This window comes from Corylus avellana, chromosome 1 (assembly GCF_965113065.1).
Source record: "Corylus avellana chromosome 1, dhCorAvel1.hap1.2, whole genome shotgun sequence".
In the NCBI taxonomy this organism is placed as follows: Eukaryota; Viridiplantae; Streptophyta; class Magnoliopsida; order Fagales; family Betulaceae; genus Corylus; species Corylus avellana.
The window spans coordinates 5,236,503-5,250,305 of record NC_142490.1 but is presented as its reverse complement, the minus strand read 5'-3'; the positions used below and the strand labels follow the sequence as shown (position 1 = coordinate 5,250,305).

Sequence of the window (13,803 nt, the reverse complement as noted above, 5' to 3'; positions counted from 1 at the left end):
CGACTCGATTCATTCAACTCAAATTGTTAGCTCGCTCACTTGTGTATGTGCCTATATATATATATTCTTTCTTGTTCTTTTCATTATACGGGGTGAAAGTGGCATTTTGAGTGAGAGACTAAAATGTATTTTGTTTTTGAGAAAAGTAAAATATACTTCATATTGAATGCTCAAAACCTTGTATGTTGGGCCAAGCTCTTTTATATAAGAGTGGGCCGATCCGCTATACTTGGATCCATTTCCCTCGCAGCATCTCACAATTGAAGCACCAGAATCAAATCTACAAAATGTCATTATCAAAAATAATAAAAGAAAAAAGAAAAAAAAAAACCCTCAAAATCTGAGATCGATGTGGTACATCTGCTGGGAATATACTACCTTCAAACCCAAAAAGAAAAGGTTTTCATCCACATTGTCCCAGAAACTAAGACAAATTATATAAAAGGACCACCATTTTTTTTTTTTTCTGAGCAAAGAAGGACCACTTGTGTATAATATTAACATTATTCATTAATTAGATCAAAACAAGCAGTGTCGATTGGGAATTAATTACCAAAAAGGAACACAGAATGGGACAAAGCCCAAATTTATGAGTGATGATGAATCCAAAATTTCATGTCATATTTTGTCATCTTATCTTCTTAGAATTACAGGGGAAACAAAAGAGAAATTATGTTTTTTATTTTTACACAAGGTTAGAGTCAATACTATTCATATTTGTGGACCAAAAACTAGCTAGAATACGGTTGAGGATGAGGCGATTGAAGCCAATTATTGAAGAGTGTCACCTCACAATTCAGGTTATATATATATATATTCATGAACTAAATCTCTAGCTAGGAAATTAAGCAAATAATGCAAGCTAACATTAATTTCGGGATCAAAATTATTTTTCTATATATAATGCAGCTTAGAAAAACCCTCATTATTAAAGTTCCAATTGTATTTTCCAAAGTTCAAAAAATGCAAAGCCAAAAAAATCCAACTTTTCAATGTGTCGGACCAATAGATTGGTGGAATATATCACATCACTATTTTCAATAATTGTTTCTCCATTATTCTTTTATGTTTCCTATTTCTGGGTAATTGTCATTTTTTTTTTCCTTTTTTTTTTTTGGGGGGGGGGGGTGGTGGGGGTGTAAGGGACTTTATGATCTCTTTTGCTTTATTCTGTTTTGATCAAAGGAAGTCACTGTCTTCAGCTTTGGAGAGAAGCCTCTTGCATCTCCTTTTGCTTTCTTCTTCTTCTTCTTCTTCTTCTTCTTCTTCTTCTTCTTCTTCTGGGGTACTGGTACAAGCTGCCAATGTTTTTTTAGTGGCACTAAAGACATCAAAGTTAAAATATATGACAAGAGTTTGGTTAGAATCCTTCAACCAAATGTTCCACACTAGAAAACAATAAGGTAAGAACAGATGTAGAGAGAGACAGGGGGTTAGGGGAATCTTCTAAAACAAAAGGCCGTAGAGGTTTCCAAGAATCAAGAAACGTTTATTTTGTTCATCTAAGGAGGATCGAGGCTTACACCCTTCTTCAGTGCATGTGAAATATGATATAAAAATATCATACATATAGAAAGAAATATGTAATATATATATATATAGTCTCAAGGCAATGTTTAATTTTTAATTTGATAAATAACACACTATAAGACATTGGTGATCTTATTAATAACTGTACATGGCTCTCATTTTAAGAGAGCAGTGGCCACATGTAAAGTTATACAGAAGAAACAATAACCTCTTTACTTCATTTTCTAGTCATTCACTGACAGCGACTTATAATATCAATTAGCTAGCTAGGTTCACACAAAAGCATTCAAGCATAAACTAGTGTACTTTGCTTTCACACTTGATCCTAAAACTTTATAATATATATATATACATCTTCCGAATGCAAGAAAATTCAAGTGAAAATTAACTATGGCAAGCTATTTGTGAATGTGTGTTTCCTGATCAATTGTGCTGGCTAGGTTGCATCAATTACCACGCATTAATTAAATTGTACTGAATTGCAAACACCGCATAAATTAATCAAACTAGGTCAAGTTACACCAAAATTACTTATGCAATATATTACAGAATCACAAAGAAAATAAAAATGTGAGTAAATATCGAATCAAGAATCAACGATCTTAGGTTTTTAGTGTTGGCAAATTTAGTGTCAAACATTTTCGTGCGTAAGTTTTAGATTGAGGGTTGAATCGATGCATTTTTGGAGCTCAAAGAATGAGAAACCAAGAAATTGAATTTCTCATTCAAATGAGACCAGGTTAGTTCAAACAAGATTCTATACCGAGTTGTAGAATGCTTCGGATGATGTCCCAGTCATATTCCGACCGAACTAATGATCAAAAGAAGTTCCAGAGAGCTCCGTTCGCAACTTCTTTTGAAGTCTGTTTGAACAGGAAGATCACAAAATGCTTCAATTGGAGTGTCAATGTATAAAGTTTGTTCGAACGTGTTCAAAATTGTGAAACACTAGATTTCGTTCGAACAAGATTGCTACAAATTGTGAAAACCTAGCCGTCTTAGTCTAAGAAGCTATGTTTTCTCCCATTTTATATAAATCTCACATATCACGACTTTCTTACACCAAGAGAGACATTATTCCTTTGCAGTGAGAGAAGTTTACCATTGTTTTTGAACCTAAACAAATTCCAAACTTCTCCTAATTTCTTTTTTGACATTAAGCCACATAAAAACCTAAACAAGTATGCAATTGGAAAATATTGTGGCTTCGCACTTTCGCTTTTGTGTTAATAGAAACAATCTATTATTTACACTATAAAATTGTGAGTGAACTACAACTCTATCTTTGTTGTTCAATGTTATCCAGTAATTACTGTTCATCGTGTGTCATAATATAAACTACGATGACCCTAGTGCTGGTTTGAAGTGGAAGAGGTTCATTCGTGAAAGTGATTCGTGTAGAATTACAAGCCCAAAGGTTCTTGAGCAACTGCAGTGGGAAGTGAACGTGTCGTTTAAAGGGGTTACAAGTGAACGTGCATATATGTAATAAGTCTGATACAATGGATGTTTTTAGAATTGACTTCTCCCCTTATAAGATTTTTTTTTTTTTTTTTTTTTTTTTGAGGGGAGGCACGGGGGCTCTATTAATCTAAGACGGAAGAGCTATCATTGCAGCAGCCACAAGTGTCCAAGTGTAAAAGTTTTAACCAAGAGAGCATTATTATTTTAACCAGAAGCAAGTTCAAAATTGACAACCTATGAATTGATTGTACCCTTCTCCAAAACACAACATAATTGTCAATTGTCTCTTTACCAATTTACATCCCCCAATATTATTCTCTGTTGTTCTGTTTTCTCAAAGATACGCAAACCCCACCAGCATATCAACTTTTTTCACATTGGGATGCAACCGTGAACTTCGTACAACTTAAAATGGTCCACATTTATGTTTTTATGTTCAAAGCACAAATGATGCCGATTTGAAAGTCATATACAATAATGATGCTTATCCAGACACTATTATTAAAAAAGGATGTTCCATGATAACTTGGTCTTTAATTTGATCATGATGATTCATATAATATTTTCAATGTACTGGAAATACTGAAGATGCAGAAAAGCTTAGCTCTTCTAAAGCTGTTCATGGCAGCCTTCACTTCACTTGCCTTTAATTACCTTTTTCTCGGGGGGGTTTTGATAGGGCCTCCTTTGGAACCATGCACGTTTCTGACGCCCTTAAAAATTATCAAATATATATAATAACAATCTCTCTCTCTCTCTCTCTCTCTCTCTCTATACATATATATATCTTCTAAGGCTTGATCATCAATGATCATGATGATCAAAACTAGGATAAAAAAGAAAGAAAGAATCTATATATTAATAAGTCATAATAAATATTAATCATCCAGTCATGCATGTACCTTAATTTGTTGATGGCTGCATGCTTCTGATGATGTGTTTGCCACTTTTGGACTAGGAACCATGGGCCAAAATTAAGTAAAATAAAGTTTCTTAAAATAGATTTGTCGGGCAAACTGAGAAAACAATTATATCATGATAAAGTGGGACTGACATAATTTTCCATGATTTATGAGTATGTTGTGGCCGGCATTGATATATATATATAATCCTAACCTATCTCATATAATATTGTTCAATCCATATCCTTTTTATTATATATATATATAGAGGGAAAAGATATGGGGAATGATGATCACCCAAAGAATGAAGAGGCCGGAGAAGAAAAAGAAAAAGAAAAAAGAAACCCAAAATAACTAGCCTCGAACAATTAAACGTTAATTTCAATAATTTGAGACAGCCTAAAAGCAGAGAAAATGGGCACATTTTGGTCTACCGAGGTCAAATAGAGACAACTTAAAACAAGATTAATTTTCCAGATCAACAATATGCCTCTTCTTGAATCCTACAAAGCATCTGATGCACAGCTGTTGCAATCTCATCCACTGAACTCAGCTTACAATCATCCTCTACCTGCATTATTAATACACCCGGCCGGCCACCACAAAAAATAAAAAAATAAATAAATCACTTTTTTATCTAAAATATATTAAAAAAAACCCAACAAAATGTGTCAAATTTTGAAGAAATTAATTTCCATCTTTGGAAGGATCGGTATTTTCAATTCTTACCTTGACACTGAGGGAATAGAGCACAATTTCTTCAACAGTTGTGACATTGAGGTGAAGAAGAGTGAGGCGCATCGTATGCAACCCAGAGACAACCTTAAGGAGCTGCTTTGGCCGCCTTTTCGACCTTATTTTGAGGCTTGCGTGGCTCTCCACCATCGTCACTTCTATGTCAGCAACAGCCAATTGAGTCTGATGATCACCCGCCACTTGCTCAGCCATGGCCATGGCCGCATGAGAATTATTATTTTCACAGTGAGTACTCGAACTTGTTGAGTACTGTGGAAAGGTGAAGAACTCAGAGAAGGGCAAAGATACCCCACCGCCATCCGATGTTGTCTCCATTTCCTTATGAACACCAAGGAATTGTAGGCGTTGCTCTAGCTCCTTCACAAAATTAATCGCACCCCCTATAATAGATGCTTGATCACCCTGATAAATTAACAAAAAAAAAAACCCATTTAAAAAAAATTGACAATTATGCAAGAAAATTAAAAGCTTCTAAAGCCAATGTATTTTGACAAATAAAATTAATCATTTTGTCTAAAATTGGACCCTCCCTTTTAATGTAAATTGAATGCTTCGCATGGTGTCTCAGAGATCTAGCCAGAACTAGCTCAAATACTGAGTTAAAAAATAATAATAATAATAAAAGAAGAGAGAGGGAGAGAAGGAGATACCCTTTGAACATAGGAGTCCGGCATTAGAGAACGAAGCACAGAGAGATATTCATTCATCTGCTTTCTTCGATTTCGCTCGACTGCAATGTGAGTCATTCTTTGGTTCTCAATTTCTTCTTTGTTCTTTCTACTCTTTGCCCGGCGTCTCTTGGGGCGAGTTGTTGTTGTTGCTGAGGAATCAACTTGTTGGGATTCATTAGCAGTTTGCAAGGATGCATTGGAGAGGTGGAGTTGATTCAGATGTGGTACCATTGAGTGAGGTGAGGAACTGTAGTCTCCATAGAGGTAGTTTTCTGTTTGGTTCTCGAGAAAATCAAAAGAGCCGGCTTGTTGTTGATCATCTTCTTTTCCAAGCCCGTAGTCATAGCTCCAATTTCCTCCTAACAAGTTGTAGAGATCTTTGCCGCTGTAAACAAATGGGTCTTGTGGAAAAACCACAGCTTCTAGCGCCATTCTCTTTCTTTCTCTCTCTCTTTTTCTCACTCCCACTCTCTCTAAGCTGAAGGACCCATGTGGAGGAGTAGCATAGAGACCACTTTGCCTTTTTGGTCTTCTATGGATGGAGAAATGGAGCTTTTTAAAGGCCTATAGATGAAACAAAATGTACAGAATATTGCACGTGAAATAAAATTGAACTCATTGCTGGAGAGAAAACAATCTTGTGATGAAACAAAATCTACATCATGCTGTGAGAAATATAAATATATATATATGATTTTGTTCTCAAGACCTTATGCTAGCTTATATGGGCACGTCGTAGGGTCACCTGCCACTTTTGAGACACACACTTGTCACGTCATCAAGTGAACATGATAATTACTCATAGTGGTTTATGATATCCATCAACACATTTACAAAATTCTTATTTCCAATAAATTTTCTGACATTTTTCTGAACATGTTGAACAAAGTGAGAGAATATTTGATTTTGAATCATGAAGAATATTAATTGCAGGCATCATCCATAATTTTCAACCAAAAAAAAAAAAAGAAGCAATCATATTAATTGTACTATATATATAATACAAAAAGGTGCCCCTATTTATAGGGAAAAATGTGGTAGGATCTAGTGTAAACAACAATAAAATCTTTCACGTGAAGTCAATCTATATATAAGTTTCGTCATTTATCTCAAAAGTTTAAATTAGTAAAAAAATATAAATTTAATAATTTAATTTATATTCTAGCACTTCCTCTCACGTATAAACTTAAATTTCTCCTTAATTAATGAGACCCAATATATGAAATATTTAATTAAAATTAAAAAATAACAGAGACAACATTTGAACTCAAAATATTTACTCTAATACCATATAAAAATATATAATATAATAGATGAAGTGAGAAAGAGAGCAAAAGCAAAGAGAAAGAGACTTATAAAAAGTGTAGAACTACATCTTTCCTACATTAAAGTATTATATAATACAAAAGGTGGCTTCATTTATAGGAAAACATCAATCAACCTTAATTATATAGAGAATATATATTTAAAAAATAAAATAAAATAAATCTAAAATTAATTAATTATTATGTCTATTAATTTCAATTAAAAATATAAATAAAAGAATTAAAAAGATGTATATACAAATTACAAATGACAAAATTGTAATCATTTCAAAGCTCTTCTATTCCAAATACTTCATATATATATATATATATATATATATATATATATATATATATTCTTTGTTTTCCTAAAAGATGCAGTAGCTTAATTTGTCCTTTTATATAGCGTACTCGAGAAGGGGAAAGAAATTAAGAAAAAAGAAATACCAAAATAAACAGAACAAAATAGAGTGCAGTGCAGAAGCCATCAACGCCAATTATAGCTTTCTGTGATCTCCAGTTGAACTCGAGGAGATGAGATCTACTACGTGCATGGAAATATTATTGAAATGAGCGTGAAAATCAAACTCCAAGAAAGGCAACATTTTTTTTGTTTTTTTTTTTTAACCGGAGGGGAAGATTTACGCGGCCTTCAAGAAACTTTAGAGAAAAACACTTGAGAGTTGAGATTAACAAAATAGGAGGAGGGGGCTTCGTCATTTGGAAATAATACGGTCGGACGTACGAGCATTGAGTGAGAAAAAGCTGACATTGCAGAGATTCTCACAAAGTTTGAGAGAAAAAAGTTTAACAACTTTACAAGAGTGAAAGAGAGAGCTACAAAGTTTGTACGTGATACGTCAGATATGTACAGAGGAATCCATGTGATCCAATACGAACAACAACAGCTACTACTGTGCTCCTTTTTTCTTTTTTCTTTTTTTATTTTCTGTAACCATGTAATTAATGATGTAAATGTAATTAATTAATGTTCCTTTCCCAAGATTAGTGTAGCTAGCATATATATACTAGTTTTATTATGGTGGTGCATGAATCAAAGAGCAATATTGCTAGATACTCCAAGGAAAAAGTATGTGTAATGATCGAATTGAATGATATGGTTGACAATTCAACAGTCTATAAGTACTGTTGTGAATTGTTGTGTTTTGAATTTTGATATAAAAAAAATAATAATAATGAGGTGGAAAATTGTGTTTTGAATTTTTGAATTTTGGAAAATTGTTGTATATGAGGTGGTTAAAAAAAAAAAAAAAAAAGTTCTTTTGGTAAGATTTTGAAGAGTTTCTGAAAAACAAAAAAAAAATTAAAAATGTTTTTTTAAAAAAAAAAAAATGCTAGAGTTATTCCATGATTGTGGTTGCCTGCAAGGCGACAGCCACGACAGTTGCTGTGTGAGATGGTCCCGGTGGCCAACGCAGGGCCATCAAATGGTCATGGAATTAAGCCACCACAAGGCCATCAGAAGGTGGCCGTCATATTTGTCTAGTGCACTGCACTGGCTATCAAACCAATCACCTGCCACCAAGGTAGCCGCCGCAATTAGTGGCCACCACACCAGCCTCTAATTTTTTTTTTTATAAAAATAATTAATTGTTTCAATTTTTTTTTTTACATGTAACAAAACAACCTCCAAACTTGAAAAATGCCTATTTTTTAGGTTTTTTTTTTTTTTTTTTGCTAGCTGTATTTAGTTGTAAAAGAATTTTCAACACGGCCACATATAACACAAACAGATGTACGGATCGAAATAAGACAAATAATGTGGAAGGAAAGTGTTTAAATGAGAGACGCGTAAACATAATTTGCGCTTCTTGTCTATCTTTTTTTTTTTCCTCCGCGTATATTTATTATTTATTATTTGGTCTAAAGACGTGTCACCTATTGCAAATCATCTGCTAGCTAGCTTCGATATTTCTTATTCATAATCAAATTAAAGCACAATTAATTAATTAATTAATTAAGTTATAGTTGGCACACGGCTTTACAACGAAGCATGGTCAACAAATTAAAGAAACGGAGCAGCCCAAAAAAAAAGGATTATAGAAAACCTATAGTGCAACTCAAAGTCACGCCGATCACATAGGGTTAAGTTGGCAGTGATACTAGAAACCCATTTAATAATCCAAAAGTTAATTAATATGGTTTATGTTAATCTTCTTTACACTTTACAGAACCGAAGAAAGAATCCCGACTACTCCTACTCCAACTCCAACTCCAACTCCAACTCCATCCAAAGGATTACTTTGGAAGTTGGTGGAATTATTATAAAATAAGTTCTAAGTTTTACCAGAAATATGGTGCGCAGCTAATATTTTGTGAGTAAATTGAAAAGTGCATGCCATCCATTTTCACCAACAAATCTAAATCTATTAAACAAATATTAGACCCAACTGGCATTCATTGCATCATCTAGCTATCCATAAAGTTGATCTTTAATTAATTAAGAGATACGGTGACTACTTTAATTTCATTCAATTAATTAATTAACTTCCTTGCTCACTTAATTAATTATGTTTGTTTTAGACCTCTTTTGAGCATCTCACTTAATTGCCACTTTGAGCACTTCAATAAACTAATTAAAAGTACCTATGTAATGTCGATGTTGTGGAAGGGTGATATTTGTAATTATTTTTCCCTAAATTAAAATTGGACTATATACAAATTTGATCTATATATGTGGTTTACTCCTTTATCAAAAGCTCTACCGATTGTCAAAATTTTTAAATTTGGTCTGCATGCTTCTTACTGTTATCAAAATGGTTCTTTCGTTCATCTGTCGTTTAAAAAACTAACAGAATTTTTATCACCTTGACAAGGTGAAGAAGGTGGTTACGAGAGTACTGGAGGGCACCAACGCAAGAGAAAGTGAGTCACAGGGCACTCCCCACCCCCACAACCACTTCCACGGGGTGGGTATCCCCAGCGAACCACCTCCGCAAGAGTGTGGGAGTGGGCTGCCGGGGAACCCCACCACTAGAGGCGAAGGATGTTTTCAGCTCCTATCGCCCCCACCTCTATCCATTTTTGCTTTTTTTATATTGAACCTATTAAATCTTGACAACATTTTTGCTGAAAATCTTCACATTCATATCATAAATAAACCTAGTTTAATATATAATAATTCCTCCATCTTTTGCCAAAGACGACTAGGTCAATCAAGAAAAGATTAGTAAAAGATATCATTCTTATGAATCTAGATTTTACACTGGTTTCGATGTGTGTTTAGATTGTGTTAAGAAAAAAACAAATTAACAAACAAACAAAGATACCATGAAATGTGCTACAAGGAGTGGATCGGAGGACTTTTTGAAGTTGTCCACACATGCATTTATGAGTCTTTTTACTCCCCATCTTTTGGTGAATAAAAGTATTCTATTAGTTTCATTGATGACTTTTTACATTTCATGATATTGTATGTAATGAGCCTAAGAGAGTTATGTTATTTTTTATTTTTTATTTTTTATTTTTTTACATGTACACACAAGAGGAGGGGGGGGGGAGTTTGAACTAGTGACATCTGCTTCATGAGGCGTGGTCCTCAGCCGATTGAGTTACCTCTTAGGAACAAAAGTTATGTTATTCAGATATTAATGAAAGTCTGAAATTTTCACTCAAAAATATGGCTAGTATTGAACAATAACCTTTAACACAGCATGGTGACATATATTAATTAGGATGTTTACACAAGGAAAAAAGAAAAGAAAAGTTGAATCAAGAATTCATTATATCGGTTAGTATATTATTGTATGTTAGTATTACCATATGCATATTTGTGCCAGATTATTTTCATATGCTAATATTCTTTATTTTATTTTTAGTTGAGGTAATATTATATTACCGTTATTGCAATATTATCATATATACTTGTGCTAAAATATTATGATAGTATTCAACACCAAGTTTGATATTGTATTATAATTATGTAATTATTGTATTTCCTTTATTTTTTTTTCCTTAACCTCGTTCAAATATGAATAGTCATTCTATTATACAGTTTCTATCCATCAGAAATTCAACTTTCTTTAATTACCGTAGTTATTTAACTTATTTAGCTTGTCTTTTTCTTCAATATCCATCAACTTCATGGAAACGTGTCTAGAAGAAAAAAAAAACTACATGTTGAATTTCTTCTTTTCTATGTGTCTGAAATTTAATGATCGATCGGGCAGATACATGCACCAAATACAAATAGAGACTAATTATAAAAGACAAAAAGGATATAGTTCTCTCTCTCTCTCTTTATATATATAAATAAATAAAGCCGGCCCTGTCATCGTGGACAAAAAAAAACAAATCGATTATATATCGTGATACTGTAATTAATTAGTAGGGGTTGAAGAGCTTGTTGGCTAGTTTAATTTAGGTTTTATTCATATTATTTTGTTTGTATTCATGATGTCACGATGATCAATCATGCGGTTAACGTTATTATTTTCTCCAACATGCGAATGCGACTTTCCAAGAATAAATGACGAAAACTATAAGAAATTAAGCTTATAACTTTCTGTTCTCTATTCTAGATCCACCCTATATATGATATCTCTATTGCCATCATGAAGCCGATCGAGCAATGCAAAATATTTGATAAGCCCTACATCCATTCCTTTTTTCTTTTTTATTTTTTTAACTGTAGTGTGCGTATGATGTACGTAACTTAAAGCTAAGAAAAAAAAAATGATTATTTTGTACATTTTCAACCAAAAAAACAAAAAAAAAAGTCAATAACATGATTATTTTTAGTTGCACCTCTTGTAGAGTCCGAAGGGAAGGTCAACTGGAATGCAACGATCGATAAGGCCGAAAGAAAGATGGGTATTGGTGTGATTGTGAGAATCTATGAGGGAGAAGTTTTGGCAACATTTCTAGGCTGCTAGCTCCTAGATTACACATCATTAACTCTGCCGCGGATTGTGGAGTTAGAAGGTGACGCTACCTAGATTGTTCTGGCACTGAAAAAATGAAACAAAGAACTGGTATAAGTATGACGTTTTGATTGAAGATGTAGGAGTTATATATGTTGAATATTTTGCAATTATTGAGTGTGAACCATGTCAAAAGGGAGGCGATGGAGTAGTTGATTATAGGCTAGCCAAGAAATCGTTTTCTCTATTGGATGAACAAGTTCATATGAATGGAGAAAACCCCTCACTGTACATTCTTGCTTTTAAAATTGTTGAACAAGTAATCTTTGATTGTTTGACTGAATTCAAAATAAAAATAAAAAATTGAGATGCAAATTTAAATAGCTGTCAGCAGCAGAAGCTGTGAGTAGCCTTGGATTTTTGTGCCCTTGTACAGTTAACATACTTGGTAAACAAGCTAAGGAAAAATATATGCAACTATAATAAAAATTAAGGTCTTGTGCAGTGTCAAGATCATCATCCCGTCAATCAGAAATCCAAGAAGCTCGCATCCAATGATGGGTTATTGAAATTAGTAGGTAAAATCCCTAAAGGTAAGCAGTAATTAGGCCGAATAAATTAGTGATTAGGCCGGTTGATCTTTAGGCCATATCCATTAATTGTAGCAATCTAAACGAATATGTGTGGGGGAGTCGGGGGATTTGTGTGGGGGAGTCAGGGAGACTTAGCTCCGTCACTAGCTATTGGGTTGCCGGTGCTAAATATGTCAACATATTAGTTTTAAGTCAAGTTTCAACTATTCATTAGCCTCTAATTGTTTCTAACATTCAAAGTCAACTTTATATCGAGAAAAGAAGAGTAATGCTATTTAATAAATTGTTATAAATTTGGGATAACGTGACCGTGAAAATTATCAGCATTTGAATCAACAAGGATTTGTAAAACGAAAAATTTAATAGTTTGATTTTCACTTTCATGTCGTCTCAGTTGTATAGTAATCATATATAAGTCTACTAAATAGCATTTGAAAACGCGATTTTTAAAAAAAATAAAAATAAAAAAACGCAGCTAACCCTTTTATAAAATCGCAGTTTAGCCTTTAAAATAGCAATTTAACCTTTAAAATCATGTATTTAATAAACTATCATACAACTGTCATACAATTTGAAGATATGGCAATAAAAATCAGCACTTGTTAAAAAAAAATAAAAAAATTAAGGGCTGATTTTAATTGTCACATCATCCCAATAATATACGAGTCGTATATATATAGCAGTCTACTAAATAACATTACTTTAATGCGATTCTTCCTCAATTTTCTTATGTTAGGTCTTATCTTTTCACGATTTTATAAATTTGTGAAGAATATATTTGTAGTTGAAATGCATGCATGCATTGCATGCCCCGGACCCCAGGCAGTCGGGGTGGGGGCAGCCATTAATAAAGCATTAGGCCAACCGTTGCCAAGCGCATAGCTAGCTTGGAAGACTGGATGGAGAGGTTTAATTGGTGCCATTTACACGATGCTATTGCTAGGGATACCGGAAACTTTGTCAGTATTGCTGGTCAAGGGGTGTGGATCCATGGAAACAAACAGATTTCAAGGATTTAGATTTTGTTGTTGCCGACGGAGGAGGAAACACTAACCCTCTCTCGTCTACTTTACCCCTTTATTTGTCCCTTTCTTCAAATCCCCTTATGTTTCACAGCTCATCCATCCCTTAGCAAAAAAAATATTCACATAATTATTACATTTATATATCATCTCTCTGTTCATTAACTTACCTAACAAAAATTATATAAGACAAGTTTATTAATCACATAGGGTTACTGTTCGTCCCTATGGCCATTTTGGCATCAACTGATCAAGTATTAGCTGTAATTGATACAGTTTTTGAATCTTAAAATTTGAAAACATGTAACTACTTTAGTAAAAAAAAACACACAAGAAATCAAATATTTTGGAATTGGAAGGTAAGAATATGACGTATGGTGACTATAGTTCGGGCGCTCTTTCAACTACCACCCCGTTACAAATTACACATTTCATTAGCATTTAATGGTAAAAGGAACCAAAAAAAAAAAAAAAAAAATCATGTACTTGCACATACATGAATTTTTTGACTTGAAATTTTCAAATTCCCCCTAAAATTTATTTAAAAAGAAAAAAAAAAAAAAAAAAAAAAAAAAAAAAAAAAGGGGAAATGGTGGTGGAACTATACCTCTCATGGGTGAGGGCGTGGTTCAGCAATCCCTTGATTGGTTGGGAGGTGGTCAAACTATTCTCACAACA

The 13,803-nt window shown here is 33.4% G+C and overlaps 1 protein-coding gene across 1 annotated transcript; it reads right to left on the bottom strand.

The window, feature by feature from the left end:
* Positions 1-4,224: 4,224 nt before the first annotated feature.
* LOC132171124 (transcription factor bHLH94) lies at positions 4,225-5,865 on the bottom strand. Its single transcript, XM_059582354.2, has 3 exons — positions 5,303-5,865; positions 4,626-5,054; positions 4,225-4,467 (listed from the first exon to the last, which is right to left on the bottom strand). Exons 1-3 carry the CDS (start codon positions 5,753-5,755, stop codon positions 4,375-4,377), a joined length of 975 nt encoding a protein of 324 aa, XP_059438337.1. The 5' UTR covers positions 5,756-5,865; the 3' UTR covers positions 4,225-4,374.
* Between the last annotated feature and the right edge of the window lie 7,938 nt (positions 5,866-13,803).